The sequence below is a fragment of the Macaca nemestrina genome, chromosome 6 (genome assembly GCF_043159975.1).
Source record: "Macaca nemestrina isolate mMacNem1 chromosome 6, mMacNem.hap1, whole genome shotgun sequence".
In the NCBI taxonomy this organism is placed as follows: Eukaryota; Metazoa; Chordata; class Mammalia; order Primates; family Cercopithecidae; genus Macaca; species Macaca nemestrina.
In genome coordinates this window covers 142,753,999-142,774,097 of record NC_092130.1, presented here as the reverse complement: position 1 = coordinate 142,774,097, position 20,099 = coordinate 142,753,999, and the positions used below count along the sequence as shown (strand labels likewise).

Below are 20,099 nucleotides of genomic sequence, written 5' to 3'. Positions count from 1 at the left end.
TTGTGTCCATTGATAAGGATATTTATTTATTTATTTATTTTTAGACAGAGTTTTGCTCTGTCACCCAGGCTGTACTGCAATGGCACGATCTCGGCTCACTGCAACCTCCACATCCTGGGTTCAAGCGATTCTCCTGCCTCAGCCTCTCAAGTAGCTGGGATGACAGGCATGCGTCACCACACCCGGCTAATTTTGTATTTTTAGTAGAGACGGGCTTTTGCCATGTTGGCCAGGCTGGTTTTAAACCCCTGACCTCAGGTGATCCACCCACCCCGGCCTCCCAAAGTGTTGGGATTACAGGTGTGAGTCACCGCGCCTGGCCGATAAGGGTATTTTACGTGGGTATATTACCTGTTGTTATTGAGAGCTAAAAGATCTGCATCATTCATCACAAACTATTTTTAGCCATACCCTGAAATACAGAGAAACAGACTGCAAACATGAGACAGCACCATTTGCTCCAACCCAACTGGTGCAAACTTCATGAAGCAGTGTTATTTTGCAGATTTCCTTTAGTAACCAAGGAGTGTGGTTACCCGCACCCACATGTCTTTTGATCTTTGAATGTAAAAATATTTTTGAAAGTGAACTTTTAAAATTGGGAAAACAATGTAACATTCTGGAAAGGTTGCCAAATAGAAGAATATGGGAGAAAAATTATCCTTCATCTCAGCCACCCTAATGTATGAATTAGCTTTCTTCTGTTACCTTCAAGTTATTTTTCAAATGAACATATTAAATAACTGTAATAATAGTATTGGTGGCCATTGAGTATGCTTTTCTGTTTAATACTACATCATAATTTGCCACAGTGTCATACAAGCCTCTTTTTTTAAATAGGCTTTTTATTTTGAAATAAATTTAGATTTATAGAAGAGTTGGGTAGTCACTAGAGAGAATGCCTATCCACCTTTTACCAGTTTCTCCTCATGTTAACATCTTACATAACCATGGCACATTTGTCAAATCTAAACAGTGAATTAGTGATAGTACTAACTAGTTATCAGTACTATCAACTGAACCACAGACTTTATTTCATCTTACTGGTTTTCCCACTAATGTTCTTTTTCTGCTCCAGGGTACAATTCAAGATACCACAAACACATCTTGTGTTTATTGTGTGTATACCAGTAGATTCAGGTGATACACCATACTCGGCCTAACTATTCTCTCTTTCTAAATATTTAGATTGCTTTTGGTTTTTCTGTATCACACGTAGTACTCTGAAGAACATCCGCATGTGGGTAGTTGTATTAGTCCGTTCTCACACTGCTATAAAGAAACACCCGAAGGGCCGGGCGCGGTGGCTCAAGCCTGTAATCCCAGCACTTTGGGAGGCCGAGGCGGGTGGATCACAAGGTCAGGAGATCGAGACCATCCTGGCTAACACGGTGAAACCCCGTCTCTACTAAAAATACAAAAAAAAACTAGCTGGGCGTGGTGGCGGGCGCCTGTAGTCCCAGCTACTCGGAGGCTGAGGCAGGAGAATGGCGTGAACCCGGGAGGCGGAGCTTGCAGTGAGCCGAGATCGCGCCACTGCACTCCAGCCTGGGCGACACAGCGAGACTCCGTCTCAAAAAAAAAAAAAAAAAAAAAAAAAAAGAAACACCCGAGACTGGGTAATTTAGAAATAAGAGAGGTTTAATTGGCTCATGGTTCTGCAGGCTGTACGAGAAACATGGCTGGGGAGGCCTCGGGAATTTCAGTCATGGCAGAAGGTGAAGGGGAAGCAGACAATGTCTTACGTGGCCAGAGCAGGAGGAACAAAGTGGGAGGTGCGTCACACTTTTAAAGAACCAGATCTCATGAGAACTCGCTCACTATCGTGAGAACAACAAGGGAGAAATCCTTCCCCGTGATCTAGTCACCTTCTACCAGGCCCCTCCTCCAACACTGGGGAGTACAATTCGACATGCGGGGACACAGATCCAAACCATATTAGTAGCCTTCTCTTCTTTTAAGATTCCTTCCTTGTGGCTGTCTACAATCAGATTTCTGGAGGCCCAAGGGGTAAGAACAGATTTATGGCTCTGGATACCATTGCATATTGCCACCAAAGTGTGTTCCACAATGTCTGAATACTCATTTATACTGCCACGAGCAATGTTTTGAGAGTAGTGCATTCATGTACCCTTGTCAGCATTACTCTTACTTTAATGTTTTGGCTAATTTAGTAGGTGAAAACATCTCAGTGTTTGAAATGTGTATTTCTTTGATAACTAGCAAATTTGAATATTTCCCCATGTGTGTTTACTAGCTATACTTCCTTTTTTCTTTTTTTTTTTTTTTTTGCAAATTATCTCTTCATATTTTATTTATTAGGGTCTGAATTTTCTGATTAATATGCATGAGTTTTATAATAAAGATACCCGTTGGCCTCTCATTTTGCTGCAATTATTTACCCCTCCATCTATTGTCTGAATTTTTTCTTTCGTAATTTTTTGAACAGCATAATGAAAGTTTTATGATGTGGATTCCATTATTTTTTAAAAATTTATTTATTTTTAGTCTCTTTTAAGCTTAGAAAGGTTCTTCCTCAAAGTCTGGGTTTAGGGTCGGGCACAGTGGTTTATGTTGTAATCCCGCACTTTTGGAGGTCAAGGCCGGAGGACTGATTGAGCCCAGGAGTTCAAGACCAGTCTGGGTAACATAGTGAGGCCCTGTTTCTACAATAATAATAACAATAGCAAGCAATTAGCTAGATGTGGTGGCATGTGACTGTAGTCCCAGCTACTCAGTTGTCTGAGGTGAGAGGATCAATTGAGCCTGGGAGGTGGAAGCTGCAGTGAGCTGAGATCACACCACTGCACTCCAGCCTGGGTGACAGAGGGAGACCCAGTCTCAAAACTAAATAAATAAATAAGTAAATAAATTTTAAAAGTCTAATTTCAAAATTCAATTATTTTCTATAATTTGAGATCCCATATTTAACTGATTCATCTGGAATATTTTTGGTATTTGGTCCAAATGTCTGACTGGGCCACCTGTCACTCACCAGCTGCAGGTGACCACACCTACAACTTCATGGGTGGTCAAGCTGAGTCACTTCCAGCTGAGTGACTGGCATCCTCCTCCTCTGTGTTGCCCAAGCTAGAATCCTTGAAGTCACCTAATTTCTACTTTCTTTCTCTCTTTCACTACCCACATCCACCCAGCCATGGAGTCTCAATAGTTCTATATTCGTGGTTCATCTGCCAGTTCTTTGGGGAAGAGTATATGCTGCTCTCTCTGCCTGGGACCCTTTTCCCTTCCTTATTCTGTCTGCCTCGTTCCTATGGGTCTACTGCACAGAGCCTGGTATGTCCTTGCTATGGGCCACTAAAGTACTCCAACTTCCTAACCCTAATTCTCACACCCAATAGTAATATCCTGCTAATTTGTGTCCCTGTGTCTCTCTTCATCATTAACGTAGAGACTGACAGTGCGTGGTATGTATAGGGTGCTCAATATGTATGTTAGGTGTGTGAAAGAGCAAATAAATGAGTGAAAATGCCAATAAAATAGGAGTCATACCTAACCAGGGCCCAGCAGGGTCTGATTTAAATACTTTTCTACAGAATATGAAGGTAAAGGGGATAGCATTATAATTCATGCTTTTTATGGGTGCCAAGAGGTCATGGATACCTTAGATTGGCTTGTTCACCTTCTGGGTGACTGTTTTATCCTCCTTCTAGATGCCATTACTATAATGCAAAGCCTGGAAAAATAAAAACTGCATTTTCCAGACTATCTTGTAGCCCATATTCTGGATGTCAGTTAGGTCCCACCAACTGGATATACTCTTGAGAGAGAGGGAAGGCAGAGTGGGGTGGAGGCCATTTTCCTGCTGTTATATCTCTAGCCAAGCAAGGCCATGAAAACATGAGAACGCATCATTCCAGGGCCCATCGCCAGTCTTGTGGGCGTCTGGAAGCAGTTGTGGCAGCAGTGAAGCCAGTAGTGAGGGCGAAGGCAGAGGCGTCCTGGTTCTGAATCACCACTAGAGCATTCTCTCATTCATTCTTTCTCTCCCTCTCTCTCTCTCTAATAGAGCCATTGGAGACTCCAGAATTAATTTCTCCACTCTTTCTACCAATTTCCATAACTATCTTCCTGTTTAAAATACCTAGAACATTTCTATTTTCTGTACTGAACCATTGCAGATACACAAGGGATAGAAGAACTGGTTCCCCTCTTAGTGACCCAAGGAGACCGCCTTGATCAATTGCAATTTTTCCCGGAGCAAAGGAAGCAAGAAATACTCCTAAGACTATGGGTGAGGCTATGCTTACTGGCTATTTTACGGTTCCACAGGGGACTGATAAATCATTTCGTTATCTTTCTCCCCACTTTTCAGCCACCTTTAAGACTATGTTAGAGTAGGCCTCTTCATTTGGCAATAAATATGGCCAGTACTGGATAATTACACAGGGGGAAACAAACAAAACTACCTGGAGAAAATATAGGTGAATAATTCAGATCTTTCCCATATTAAGGGTACTTATAAATCAGTGAGAAAAAAACTAAAACCCAATTGAATATGTGCAAAATACTTGAAAATAGGGAGAAAAATAGCCAAAAAAGATGCTAAAATATTTAAGCTTTTTAAAACCAAATTTGCCAAGGTTTTAAAAGACTATTTAGAGTTTCAAATTCATAGTAAAATTGAGAGGAAGGTAGAGAGATTTCCCATATACTCCCTGTCCCCATGCATGCATAGCCTCCCCGCCATCATCATCCCCTACCAGAGTGGTGCATTTGTTGGTGAACCTACATTGACACATCATTCTCACCCAAAGACCATAGTTTACATTAGCGTTCACTTTTTCTGTTGGGCATTCTGTGGGTTTAAACAAATGTATAATGACATGTATCTACCATTACAGTATCATATAGAATAGTTTCACTGCCCTAAGAACCCTCTGAACTCTGCCTATGCATCCCTTGTTCTCTCCTAATCCCTGGAAACCACTGGTCTTTTTTACTTTTGCCTTTTCCAGAATGTCATAGAGTTAGAATCATACAGTATGTAGCCTCTTCACATTGGCTTCTTTCACTTAGGAATAGCCACTGAGGTTTCCTCGACGTGGAAACTTGGAGGATTGAGACTATGGATGAGGCTGTGCTTACTGGTTATTTTATGGTTCTACAAGGGACTGATAAATCATTTCCATTATCTTTCTTCCCACTTTTCAGCCACCTTTAAGACTATGTTAGAATAGGCTTCTCCACTTAGCCTATTCTAAGGCTAAGTGAAGGAAAAAGGAAAAGTTTCCTTTTCGTAGCTTGATAGCTCATTTATTTTTAGCACTGAATAATACTCTGTTGTCTGGAAATACCACAATTTATTTATCCATTCACCTACTAAAGAACTTCTTGTTTACTTCCAAGTTTTGGCAATTATGAATAAAGCTGCTGTAAATATCCATGTGCAGGTTTTTGTGTGAACATAAGTTTTTGACTCCTTTAGGTAAATACCAACGAGTGCACATGCAGGTGGTGTGACAAGTATGTTTGATTTTGTAAGAAACTGCCAAACTGCCTTCCAAAGGGGCTGTACCATTTTGCATTCCCACTGGTGATGAATGAGAGTCCTGTTGCTCCACATCCTTGCCAAAATTTTGTTTTATCAGTGTTCTGGATTTTGGCCATTCTAATAGGCATACAGAGATGGTATCTCATTGGTGTTATAATTTGCATTTCCCTGATGACATATGATGTGGAGCATGTTTTTATATGCTTACTTGCCATCACGGTATCTTTTTTGGTGAGGTGTCTGTTAAAGTCTTGGTTCATTTTTCTTTTTCTTTTATTTGTTTTCTTTTTTTCTTTTTATTTTAGGTTTGGGGTACATGTGAAGGTTTGTTACATAGGTAAATATGTGCTATGGGGGTTTGTTGTACATATTATTACCTCACTCAGGTATTAAGCCCAGTACCCAGAAAAGTTATATTTTCTACTCGTCTCCCTCCACCCACTCTCCCCCATCAAGTAGACCCCAGTGCCAGGACCAGCTCAGTCAGGGAAACCCTAACCCAGCGGTGCTAGAGGAATTAAAGACACACACACAGAAGTATAGCGTGTGGAGTGGGAAATCAGGGGACTCACAGCCTTCAGAGCTGACAGCCCCAAACAGAGATTTACCCACATATTTACTGACAGCAAGCCAGTAATAAGCATTATTTCTATAGATTATAGATTAACTAAAAGTATTCCTTACAGGAAACAAAGGGATGGGCCGAAATAAAGGGATGGGCTCTGACTAGTTAGCTGCAGCAGGAACATATCCTTAAGGCACAGCTCGCTCATGCCATTGTTTGTGGTTCAGGAACACCTTTAAGAGGTTTTCTGCCCTGGATGGGTCAGGTCTTCCTTGCCCTCATTCCGGTAAACCTACAACCTTCAGCGTGGGCGTCATGGCCATCGTGAACATGTGCTGCAGAGATTTTGTTTATGGACAGTTTTGGGGCCAGTTTATGGCCAGATTTGGGGGCCTGTTTCTAACACCTCAGTGTCTATTGTTTCCTTCTTTATGTTCCTAAGTTCTTATTATCCAGCTCCCACTTATAAGTGAGAACATAGGGTAGTCGATTTTCTGTTCCTGCATTAGTTTGCTAAGGATGATATCCTCCAGCTCCATTCGTGTCCCCACAAAAGACATGATCTCGTTCTTTCTATGGCTGCATAATATTCCATGGTGTATAGGTACCATATTTTTAAAATCTAGTCTGTCATTGATGGGCATTTAGGTTGATTCCATGCCTTTGCTATTGCAAACAGTGCTGCAATGAACATTCACATGCATGTGTCTTTATGGTAGAATGCTTTATATTCCTCTGGGTATACCCAGTAATGGGATTGCTGAGTCGAATGGTAGTTCTGCTTTTAGCTCTTTGAGGAATTGCCATACTGCTTTTCACAATAATTAAACTAATTTATATTCTCACAAACAGTGTATAAGGGTTCCCTTTTCTCCACAATCTTGCAAGCATCTTTATTTTTTGACTTTTTAATAATAGCCATTCTGACTGGGTGTGAGATGTTATCTCATTATGGTTTTGATTTGCATTTTTCTAATGATCAGTGGTGTTGGGCTCTTTTTCATAGGCTTGTTGGTCGCCTGTATGTCTTTTTTTGAGGTGTGTGTTCATGTCCTTTGTCTACTTTTTAATAGGGTTATTTTTCCCTTGTAAATTTAAGTTCCTTATAAACGCTGGATATTAGACCTTTGTCAGATTCATAGTTTGCAAATATTTTCTTCCACTCTGTAGATTGTCTGTTTACTCTGCTGATAGTTTATTTTGCTGTGCAGAAGCTCTTAAGTTTAATGAGATTCCATTTGTCAATTTTTGCTTTTGTTGTGATTGCTTTTGGTGTCTTTGCCATGAAATCTTTTGGTCTATTTTTCACTCAGGTTGTTTGCTTATTTTTATTGTTGAGGTTTTTTTTTTTTTTTTTTGAGATGGAGTTTTGCTCTTGTTGCCCAGGCTGGAGTGCAGTGGCACAATCTTGTCTCATTGCAACCTCTGCCTTCTGGGTTCAAGTGATTCTTCTGCCTCAGCCTCCCAAGTAGCTGGGATTACAGGCTTCTGCCATCACAGCCAGCTAATTTTTGTATCTTTAGTAGAGATGGGGTTTTGCCATGTTGGCCAGGCTAGTCTCGAACACCTGACCTCAGGTGATCCACCTGCCTTGACCTCCCAAAGCGCTGGGATTACAGGCATGAGCCACCACACCCGGCCTGTTGAGTTTTAAGAGTTCTGTGTTATCTTAGTTTGTTTGGCTGCTATATCAAAATACTATAGATTGGGTGGCTTATAAACAACAGAAATCTATTTTTCACAGTTCTGGAGGCAGACAAGTCTAAGACCAAGGCACCAACAGATTTGGTGTCTGGTGAAGGCTCACTTCCTGGCTCATAGACAGTTGTGTTCTTGCTGTGTCTTCACATAGCAGAAGGGGAGGGGGAGCTCTCTAGGGTATCTTTTATAAGGGAACTAGTCATGTTCATGAGGGCTCTACCCTCATGACCTAATCACCTCCCAAAGGTCACATCTACAAATATGATTACATTGGGAATAAGAGTTTAACATATGAATTTTAGAAGGATAAATAGAAGAAATTCTAGAAATTTAGAAGGATAAATTTTAGAAGGAAAATAAATGTTTTCTCTATAGCATTTGCATATTTTGGATAACAGACCTTTATCAGATATTTCTTTTGCAAATATTTTCTCCTAGTCTGAGGCTTTTTAAAAAAATGTTTTCATTCTCTGAGCAAAAATTATTTAAAAAGTGGTAGTAGTAAGACCTGGCGGGGCTGTGTAACTTTACACTGTTACTTATACATCTCATACCCCACTATAAACTTCTAAATTGGTTAATTTTCTAAATGTAAGTTTGATGATATTTATTAGAAATCTTTAAAATATTCATTCCCTTAAATCAGTGGTTCTCAACTGGGAGCAGTTTTGCCCCTTGGGGAACATTTGGTAATGTGTGGAGATGCTATTAGTTTTCACAGTGGGTTGGGGAGTACTACTGTCATTTAGTGGGTAGAGACCAGGGATGCTGCTCAACATCCTATAATTCAAAAGGGCAGCCCCCACAAAAACTAGGCAGCCCCAAATGTCAATAGTGTCAAGGTCGAGATACCATCTTAGACACAAGAGCTCTGAATTTACCCAAATAAATAATTGAATGCACCTAAAGATTTATTCATTTACTCTTTTGGAGAGAGCAATAAGTCATTAGTAGTAAAAATGAAAATGTATATACTCGATAAATTTTACAGGTATCCATCCTAGAAACACTGGCACATGTGCGCAAAAAGGCACATACATAGATGTTCTTTTCAGCATTATTTTTACCAGCGATATTTTGAAAATAACTGCAATGTCAATCAATGGAGTAATAATAGTTAATGTACACGCATGCTCTGAAAAGCAGAGTTTCGGCCATCCAACCTCCCACTACTCTTTTCTATGATTCTATCGTCCTGCGGGGTTCCTTCTTTGCTGTGGATGGGCTTGGTGGAAGAACAATTCCCAGAACTGGTCTCATCCGGTCATTTCCCAGTTTAGAAACCAGAAAGGACTACTCCTTCCTGCCGCTTGGTTGAGCCAAGAGGAAGCCACGTGGCCTAAGTCTAGCCAATCAGATGAGACATTAAATCGTGAACGATTTAATGGCAGAGTGAGAGAGATCGTTAAGAATTAAATCTCTGAGTGGTGACAATCGTAGGTGTATATGGGGCAGAGGGGAGCTGACTTTTGGCCTCATGGTTCCTGCTGACAGCGCTGGGCTTCTATTTCTCAATCCATTAGAAAAACTTTGGTTTCTGTTATTAAGAACATTGATGACAAGCCCTAGCAGCAGTCCTTTAAATAGATACATTAGATCTCTGTGAGTTGCAAAGGATCCTAACTGATAAGCTGGAGAATTACATGCAATAGTTAAAAAGAAAGCTCACCAGTACATATTAGTAAGTGGAAAATCAAGTTGCAGAATGTTCATTCACTTAAGGAATGTTTATTGTGTTTTTGCCATGACTACTTTCTGTACTCTGAACAAGATAGACCTGGTCCCTGCCTTTATGGAGCATTATTTAAGACAGCAAAATATTGGGAATAAATTGCCTAATAATTGTGGGATGACAAATGCTGTTTATTATGGCACATGTGTTATATGGAAAAATTTACAGCCATTAAAAATAATGATTTTAATGATTGTAAATATGCTGTTTGTACTATATATATACTAAGTCAAATAAGACTTAAAATTGTTAACATGTATGTATATATACATAATCACTATACATAACAGAACAATTTAAAAATTACATACATATGACCGGGTGTGGTGGCTCATGCCTGTAATCCTCCCACTTTGGGAGACCAAGGCGGGTGGATCACAAGGTCAGGAGATCGAGACCATCCTGGCTAACGCAGTGAAGCCCCGTCTCTACTAAAAAATACAAAAAAATAGCCAGGTGTGGTGGCAGGCGCCTGTAGTCCCAGCTACTCAGGAGGCTGAGACAGGAGAACGGCATGAACTCGGGAGGCAGAGCTTGCAGTGAGCCGAGATCACGCCACTGTACTCCAGCCTGGACAACAGAGGGGGACTCTGTCTCAAAAAAAAAAAAAAAAAAAAAAAAAAAGTTACACACACACACACAAAGTTGAGCATCCCAAATCCAAAAATCTGAAACCCTAACTGCTCCAGAATCCAACTTTTTGAGCACTAGTATGATGCTCAAGGGAACCGCCCATTGGAGCATTTTGAATTTGAGATGCTCAACAGTAAGTATATTGCAAATATTCCAAAATCCAAAAAAATCTGAAATTTCAGATAAGGGATGTCAACTGTATAGAAGCACACACACACGCGCACACACACAGTTTTTTTAAATCGCACGTGACCAACAGGAGATAGACCACAATGCTGTCAAGACTCATTTCTGAACGTTAGAATTAGATATAATGTTTTATGTTTTCTAAATTGTGGCAACCTGTATATATTATTTTATAATTATAAATCTTATCATCTATAACTATGAAGTTACTTAAGATAAATAGATAGTAAAGCATTTGAAATTTTTAGACTTCATTTTATACATAACTATATTTTTGAAATGTCCCACATAGAAATATCCTAGCTATATAAGCGAACACATCTATATAATGTATACATACAACATATATGCTATTGAGTAAATACAAATGTGCCTGTCATCTTACTTTAATACATTTTAAGTTTTTAGAGTCAAGTCAGAAGTATTTGTGGTCTGTGCTACCCTGAATCTCCCTTTGCTGGTCCCTGACCTATTAGAAGTTACCTGAGAGAATGAGGGCAATAGCTGGACTGATTTATCTACTGATGCCAGGTTGGGAGGGGATAGTAAAGTGAGTGAGGTCAGCTGAGATAGGTGTGGTGTATCAGAAATTGACTGCATTTCTGGAATTATCTTTAAGTAGGCTTTTCATCTATCAGAGAACACACTCTTAAATCTTGTGTAAGTATACTCAAGGTGGGATGTGTGGAGCTTCTAACACAATCTCTTTTGTTTGGGGGCAGGCAAGGTAGGGGCTCCTCTTGACATCAAGCTGGGCGCATTGAACTGTACGGCTTTCAGCATCCAGTGGAAAATGCCAAGGCATCCTGGGAGCACCATCCTTGGGTACACTGTGAGTCCACGGGCACGGGAGTTTCCTCAGTGGGTGTGTTGTGTGACTGTATGTCTTTCTCATCCTTGCTTTTTCTAGATATCTGTCCTTCCATATCAGTAACTGCCCCATTCTCCCTCCATAAAGCTAGAAGAGATGTCCCCCTTTGAAGGATATTTGTAAATGCCCTGAATGTCACATCACATCTGCATTACTCACTTAGGATCTATCCAGTCGTTTCTCTGTTCAGCTGTGGGAAAATATAAACTAAAAGGATGTGGTTGTTGCTATTCAATTGCCTATAGTCAAATCTGGAGAATAAAGTATGAACATGGGAAAGAGGAAATCACTGTGGAATGTTGTCAATAAGTACAAAATAATGTAAAGTAAGAAGGTGGGTAGGCAAGATGGAGGAAGCAGCAGAGAATGCATTCTTACCTATCAGAGGCTGCAAATTGGGCTGATATCTTTTCACCAAAATGTTTTCTTTGAATAGTGTTTTTAGAAATGAGTCAACTTTGAGAAGTCAAGACATTTCACATAAATGTTTGGAATTGTAAACTCTCTGGGATATGGGGAGAGCTGGCCACACTGGGTCCACATTCCTATCCACCTGCTGGAACTGAGCTGCTCTTTTTAGATGAGCTGTAAGACCTCAGTAACACCCCAATCCCACCACCTGCTGCTGTCTCCATTTCACCGAGGGACAGTAGCCATTGATAATGGCCCTCATCCTATTGTTTTCTAAAAGTAGAGGAATGTATCTCTGGACTCATGTCTTATTGAAAGTGAGAAAATGAAAGATTACCCGGGCGGCTCATGCATTTTGGGAAAAATAACAAGAGCCATGTCCAGACCTCTGCATCTCACTTCATTGATATGTGTCTTCCTCCTGGACTCCGCAGGCTTCTGAGTTTGCAACACCCCCTACCCAATCCAAGTAGGTCTGATGTGTGTTCCCGCAGAACTAGTGCACGTGACGTTAGGCGACGCACCTCAGAGCCTGCTGCCACTGTGAGTGCAATTACAACCTTTGATCTTACACAAGCACGGGCTCTGCTCTCACCGGGGTGTCTGCATCTTTTCAAGGTCTTTTACTCTGAGGTTGGCGCAGATAAATCCCTGCAGGAGCAGTCGCACAGCGTGCCTCTCAGCCAGGACATCCCGACCACGGTGAGTTTCTCCATCCTGGCAGCCCCCTCAAAAGCACGTGGGCGCTATTCGGGTGGCTTGCTGATTTGGTGTGTGTGCTACTGTACATGTAATAATAACTAATGCTTCTAATAGTCCGTTAGGATTTCCCAATGTCATCCATGTACATTTCCTCTGAACCATGCCATCTACATCTCTGGAAAACAGGCATCTGACGAAAGGGTCCTGGCGTAAATGCTTCCATCCTGGACTCAACCCTATTTTATCATGCAAGAAAACTGCCACCTTACAGCTGGTTTTTCCCCTTCTTTTCTTCACAAAGTTCAGTTCTGTTTTTTTTCTTAATCCCAATAAAAGCTTTATACATAAATATGACGCATTTGTATCTTCCCAGCTGCCTGAAGACACAATGCAGAAGAAGAGGATGTAATTTGAAATGTATATTTAAATGGTCCAAGTTGTTTATTTTTTTTTCAAGCCCAGCACCCCGTCCTTCCACTGGCCAATTGTTGGGTCCTCATCTATTTTCTTTTCTGTTTCTCGTCAAGGTCTCTTGAGTGAATTTTTGGCCTTAGGCATCTTGTATTTTCTTTTCTTTCACTCCCCTTCCTCATTCTGCCACAACCTCAGGCTAGAGCCTTTGGAATTGCTCTACAAGGAGTTAGCACCAGTGCTCATAACACTATTATAACGGTGGTGGTGGTGCTGGCTCCTGTTTGATCCGTGCCTTCTGGCGGCAGCATCTGAGAGACCTGTTTGTCATCCATGATACGGAACTATCACTTATTGAGCATCTGTTACCTGGCAGCCACCACCCTTTGCTTTACATTTGCTTTGCCACTTACTCTTCACAACTATCCTATGACCTCATTTTATGGACAAGGACGCTGAGACTCGGAGAGGTGAAGTAACTTTCCTCAAATCATACATTAGTGAGTAACAGCATCAACTGTAAACTCAGAGCTGACTGACCTCTGAGCCCCTGCCCTTGCTGGTTCTACCAAAGCTCTCATGACTCAGAAGGAATAGATGCACATTTCCAGCTTGCTTTTTTTTTTTTGTATGACATGCGTTTAAGCTCAAAATAGACTTCTGCTTAAGCATCCAGCATTGGCCGCAGAAGCTGTCAGCCTCAGCCTCTATAGTTTACCCTGTCTGAAGAGAGGGAGATGGGTTGGAACTTTCAATAAGCTCATTGACCTCACCAAGAAGCCTGATTGTCCCTAGTAGTATCCCCAGCCACCCCAGCCTGGTGTCCTGCAGGGCTCACTGCTTGACCTGGAACCTAGTTCAGGTATCAAGAGTGACACATGCCTTTGAGTCTAGGCAGTGCCTCTGAAATTGATATCCTGCCCATCACAGAACCTGGGCTGAAAATTGGCATCTCTCTGAAGGTCACTGCTGTATAAACCCAAAACAGGGCTGGGAGGGAGACCAGCACTCTGGACTTTTAGGCCTGTTTCTTCCATTTACAGGTTGGGTAGTGTTGGTCAGAGTCACTTAAACTGTCTAAACCTCAACTTTTTTTCCGTGATAGAGGTGTAATAATTATTCTCTTGTGAGGACCAAATAAAAGCCACGTGGGTGGTAGTTATCATTCCCGATGACTTATATGTTAATACATTCTCTCCATTATCAGCATCTAGGCATTAGAGTACGCTATCAAATTCTGCATTTGATCATCTTGCCAATTTTGACAAACTTGCATAGGGGTTACTCTATGCCCAACATAAGACAACACACAGTCCCTGTTTGGGGGCAGCTTTCCGTCTTCTGAAAACAACATCCACACAGATAAAACAATTAGGGAGCAACATAAGATCAGATGTCGTTATTAACATGCTGCTTAGTAGACAAGGTTTGAAGAGGGAGAGGTGAGTGTGGGAACAAGTGGTCAAGAGGTGAAAGTTGGGACTGAGGACTGAAGCAGGAACTTTCTGGAAAGGCAGACTCAAGGGAGGGACATAACAGTTGGAATGGTTTGAGCCCAGGGAATGAATGAGCATGAATGTGTCCACACATGCCTCTCTCTCTCTCTCTTGTTCTCTCTCTCTCTCTGTGTGTGTGTGTGTGTGTGTTTGGGGGTAGGGAGGGTTGGGGGTGGGGAGAGTTGCAGAATAAACAGAATGAAAAGAGGAAATCATGACTACACATAAAGGCAGTGATTCAGCAAGGGAGTGGGAGGAGTCTGATATAGCAGAATGTGTCCTGGATTCTGATGGACTTGTGTTCAGATTTCTGCATTTCAACAAAACAGCTGCTTAACCTTATAGGTCTCAGTTTCCTCATTGACATAACAGGGATCCCAAAAATATCTATATCATAGTGTGTCTGTGGTTCCCAAACCATGTGCCAGGGTGCTCCAGGGCTCTGCAGCAGGCTCACAGGGGCACAGTAGAATATTTAACATTTTTGAGGAAAACAGCAACATCTGTGTGAATTACTGTATTAGTCCATTCTCACGCTGCTAATAAAGGCACTTGACACTGGGTAATTTATAAAGAAAAGAGGTTTAAATGACTCACAGTTCTGCATGGCTGGGGAGGCCGCAGGAGACGTACAATCATGGCGGAAGGCACCTCTTCACAGGGCGGCAGGAGAGGGAATGAGTGCTGAGTGAAGGGGGAAGCCCCTTATAAAATCATCAGCTTTTGTGAGAACTCACTCACTATCACGAGAACCACATGGGATAAGCCACTTCCATGATTCAGTTACCTCCAACTGGTCCCACCCTTGACACATGGGGATTATTACAATTCAAGGTGAGATTTGGGTGGAGACATAGAGCCAAACCATATCAACTATTATTACCAAGTTGTTTGGATATAACTACTTAATAAATGGGCATTTATTTTGGCATTGAGATGCTATAAATATTACTGACACACTAAGAGTGGCAAGAACAGAGAAAGTTTTAGGAACTCTGTACTATATCATATCATTCTATAGATAAAGATGTGAGTTATTATATCATATCATTCTATAGATAAAGATGTGAGTTATAAGGTCATGATTGTAGAACCTTCAGCACGATGCCTGGCACAGAATGAGAGCTTAGTAAGTGGTCAGTATGATTCATACTTCAAAGATGTGTGTTTGCTGCCCTTGGCTGTGCATGGCAAAAGGGGCAGGTGCTATACAGATTTGTTTTATTCATGCAAGTTTTTGTTTTTACTCTTCAAGTTGCCTCTGTTTTTTCCCCTCTCCAGGGACAACCTGATCATCAGGCAATTTCTGTAAGCATGTTTTAGAAAATTTAAATACCTGTCCCAACCCAGGATTCAGGGGTTCTCTTTTCATCAAAATGTTGATTTTCCTGCATCTCCCTCTTGCTGATTAAGGCTCAGTGGAGAGTGCCTAGTTCTAGTGTAAGCACAGACAGCTGAATCTACAAGGTGAATTTTTAATCGTTTAGAGGAAGCCACTTTTATCCTTGCATGTACTTCTTCATCTCACACAGCAGGGTAGGGTTAAGGGGAACCTCTCTGAAGTTTGAAGTAATTTAAGCTCTGGTTCAAGAGTAGGTGAAACAGATTGAAAAGGAGAGAAAATATTTAACTAGTGAGCACCTCTCTGGAGGTAGCTCCCGCTCCTTTTACCTCCTCTTTTCTCACTCCCTTATTTCCTCTGACAATTCCAGATTGTGTTTTCAGTAAGATAGGACCGATAGATTTGGTTTTCTGGATTGAATACCAAAGTGGGGAGTGGGTTGACAAATGGTTAATCTGATTTGACTGATAAAATGACCAAAATACCCTGGCTGATAATGTGGAGTTGGGCTGCATTGTTTGATAATCTGCCTTCTAGAAGCTTCCAATTTGGCAGCATTTCAAGCCCACCTTATCTTTTTCTTAAAATAATACCCTCCAGGTTTCCTGCTGGAAAACAAAATAGTAAAACAAATCAGGGCAATTTGGCAAATTTTTTAGAGTTAGAAATAGATAAGCATGTTTAGGGTGGTGGTCTTTACACTTTTTGATCATGCATACCATCAGTTAAAAATATTTGAACATGCACCAATATATGTATATTTATGTATCTATAAATTATACATCTGCTACTCTACTAATATATTATGTACATTATAAAATCTCACAGAATTTTAAAGGAGGAGATAAAACAGAAATAGAGAGTTCTTGTGTTTTCTTCTGGCATCTCAGTGGGTTGTCTTGCTGTCCCTGGGGATGCACCAGCACCCTGCTTTAGAGTCCACTGATTGACCCAGAACTTAGAGAGAGAAAACCTAACCAGGAATCAGAAGGCTTGTTCCTGCTCTCTCATCAGAGCAAGGGTGACCTGAGGTGAAGTCACTGAGCTCTTCTGAATTTCTCTTCAACTGTAAAATGAAGGGATGGGGCTGGGCGCAGTGCCTCATGCCTGTAATCCCAGCACTTCGGGAGGCCAAGATGGGCGGATCAGGAGTTCGAGACCAGCCTGGCCAACATAGTGAAACCCCATCTCTACTAAAAATACAAAAAAAAATTAGCTGGGTGTGGTGGTAGGCACCTGTAATCCCAGCTACTTGGGAGTCTGAGGCAGGAGAATCACTTGAACCCTGGAGGCAGAGGTTGCAGTGAGCCGAGATCATGTGATTGCACTCCACCCTGGGCAACAAGAGTGAAACTCCATCTGAAAACAAAACAAAACAAAAAAACAAAAAAAGAAGGGATGGACTAGCAATGATTCTCAGCTGGGGGTGCCTTTGTCCCCTCCTGGGCATTTTGGTGGACAAGCATCAGGGATGCTAACTTTCCTGCAGTACATAGGACAGATCCACATAAGGAAGATTTGTCCAGCCTCCAAAGCTAATGCTGCCCCTGCAGCAAAGCTCTGGAAAATAACTTCCTGTGACCACCCAGAGAATAGAAATCCCTACAACTCCTCCCTCCACCCTGCTCTGCACAGCCGTCCTCAGCGCATTGGAGGAAGGATGCTTGGAAGATAGCACTTTTCTCTTTCTCTGGTGCCTTCCACTGGACGATGCTAGGTCGTCCCAACTTCCACTAAGGCAACTGGGGCCTAGCCTTGACTTGTAGGGTCAACTGTGAGGTTGAATCCAAGTTTACTAGCTATTAATGAAGGTTGTTTTAGAAGAATCATAGACCTTCAGTGTTAAATCTTTGGCCCAGAGAAGCTAAGTGGCATCCCCAAGACCACACAGCTAGGTTAGCAGCAGAACCTGGGTCTCCTGGCTCCCAGTCCAGTTCTCTACTCAATTCATGCCTCCTCTCAACTGTGCTCATCTGAACTAATGAATAGGACAGCCTCTAGACTTATTTCTGAAGCCAAATGATCTGTATTTCAGGCAGTAGGAGGAGAAAGAACAGCAGCCTGTAAGGAGGTAAAGGCGATGTCTGAAATCAGAGTCAGAGACTTCAGTTCAGAACAATTCAACATGATTTTGTCAATGCAGAGTGAAAAGTATGTAGTAAAGAATAGCCTTGCTGGGTGCAGTAGCTCATGCCTCTAATCCCAGCACTTTGGGAGGCCGAGGTGGGCAGATCACTTGAGGTCAGGAGTTTGAGACCAGCCTGGCCAACATGGTGAAACCCCATCTCTACTAAAAATACAAAAATTAGCCGGGCATCATGGTGCATGCTTGTAATCCCAGCTACTCAGGAGGCTGAGGTAAGAGAATCACTTGAACCTGGGAGGCAGTTGCAGTGAGCTGGAATCGCATCATTGCACTCCAGCCTGGGCAACAAGAGTGAAACTCAGTCTCAAAAAAAGAGAAGAGTCTCATCTTTTCTTGGGCTCTTCTTACATGGTAACCCAGGTTGGTTTTGTATATTGGGCCATGTATTAGATAGATATAAGTCTAGCAGGCCAGAAACTCAAATTAACAGTGTTTCTAATGAGATGTGCATTTACATTCCCCCCCATGGAACTGTCTGGATGTCACCTTCTGGTGGCTTCACTTGATCAGAGAGCCAGGCTCCTTCCAACTCATTGTTCTGCCAACCCCTTGTGCCCTCCCGCCCATGGTCCGGAATGGCTTATGCTGCCACATCCACACTCTGGCCAATAGATAAGGAAAAGAGGAAGGGAAACACACTCCTTCCTTTTAAGGGAGATCTCAAAAGTTGGCATCAGCATTCTCACTCACAACCTATTGGACAGAATCTAGCCATAGGGCCACACCTGGAGAGAAAGGAGGCTGAGAATGTAGTCTTTGAGTGGCCCAACTGAAATACGGGGATTCTATCATGAGAAAGAAGAGAATGGGATGAGTCATCCAGGTGACAGACCGTGAATGGAGGGAATGGAAAAGGTGGTTGAACATGGGAAAAACCAGGTGCCCGTTTCAGAACTAGTTAGTGATGCTGTGTCTATGAGTCAGGTGATTAGAACTATATAAAGTTTCATGAGGGAAATCAGACCCATGGTTGCCCGCAGTTATATAAACTCTCTGAATCCAGTCTCATTGTCTGCAAAATGGAGACAATAGGACTGATCTCTTAGAGTTGTTGTGAAGATTAAAGGAAATAATGGTGTACAGAGATTTTATAAATTCCAAAATGCTATATAAATGAAAACTGTAATGATGATACCAATTGTAAGATGAAAGTTTGTTGTTCTGGCAATCTGTGAAGAAAGCAAGAGTCCTGAAAGTCGCCCGAGCTTTCTCACTGGGCTCAGTGACCAGCCTTGCTTTTCTCTTCTATAGATGTGAATTCACTGCTCGCATGAAGCCGCTCAACAGCGGTGTTGAGCAGACAAAGGGGTTTTGCATTTCAGAAAGAACTAGGCAAACACAAAATAAGGGGTATTTTGCAGCAAAGCACTCAGCTTCACCCAAAAAATGGTGGGGGAAGGGCCTGGGGGAGACTGTTGAGGTCCCTCTGGCCTCTACTCCAGGAAAGCAATTTCCCCCACTCTGTTCCTCACTAACTTGTGGAGAAATGAAGTTCAGGAGAGATAAACATCTTGACTTGTCTTCAGACTTCCACAAGGCAACGAAACAAAGCAAAAGACTGTTTCTGTACTTTGAAAAGAGCATGTTCAGCATCTGCCCTAGTTTGATGCAAGCCTGAAGTGGTGATGGTAAGACCTTTAAGGACAGAAATACAAAGATTTAAGGTGTGTGGTATTTTACTACAAATTGCAAGGATTATCACAAGTTATAATTACATTGAAGATTCCATTTGAGAGGAGAGATGTCAGGGGAGGAAGTGACAGTGAAATCGCTGAATTCAACATGTTTCTGTGGCCCTTACTGCTCAGTCCCCTTGATTTTCACCATTATGCCACTTTCCGGAGTGTCAGTGCAGAAAAAGAGACAGACAGGAAACAGCTGGCTTCTGGGAAGGTCACCCTCTACTCCTCAGAATGCACCCAAGCTGAAGGTAGCACTAATCTTCCATATCCAATAAAGAGTTCCAGTATTTTTTAATCTATATATGGAACTACAAATAGGATTTTGCTTGGTTTTCAGTGGTAACATTTAAATTTCGGATACATTAACGTCCGTGGTCATAAAGTAGTCATAATCTAGTTTTCTCTGATTATGGTAAGTATTGTTTGTTGTTGATTTAAACATTATTTAATATTTTTTGTACATGTACTGGCAAATTAGAACTTGGGCATTGGTGTCAAATGGAGAAGGGCCCAAATCCCTATTTTGCCACTGACTAAATCTTGAGCAAATTGTGAACTTTACAGGGCTTAGGTTTTCTCCTCTGTAAATGAAAATAAGAGTGATACCTACCTCACGAAACTGAAGGAAGAATTAAATAAGGCTGCACATAGCCTTCTTTCCCTTTGTTCCTGAAACAGAGAAAACACCCGTCACTGGTAGTTAATG

General features: G+C 41.7%; 1 protein-coding gene across 3 annotated transcripts in view; it reads left to right on the top strand.

Moving 5' to 3' along the window:
• Positions 1–20,099, top strand: part of LOC105473097 (EGF like, fibronectin type III and laminin G domains) — a 200,475-nt gene that overhangs the window by 68,855 nt on the left and 111,521 nt on the right. For all 3 annotated transcript variants that reach the window (XM_071098995.1, XM_011726726.3, XM_071098996.1), the window contains exons 2-3: positions 11,055–11,164; positions 12,233–12,316. In XM_071098995.1, the coding sequence (XP_070955096.1) occupies positions 11,126–11,164; positions 12,233–12,316 (123 nt within the window). In that variant the 5' untranslated portion in view covers positions 11,055–11,125. The remainder of the gene's footprint in view (positions 1–11,054; positions 11,165–12,232; positions 12,317–20,099) is intronic.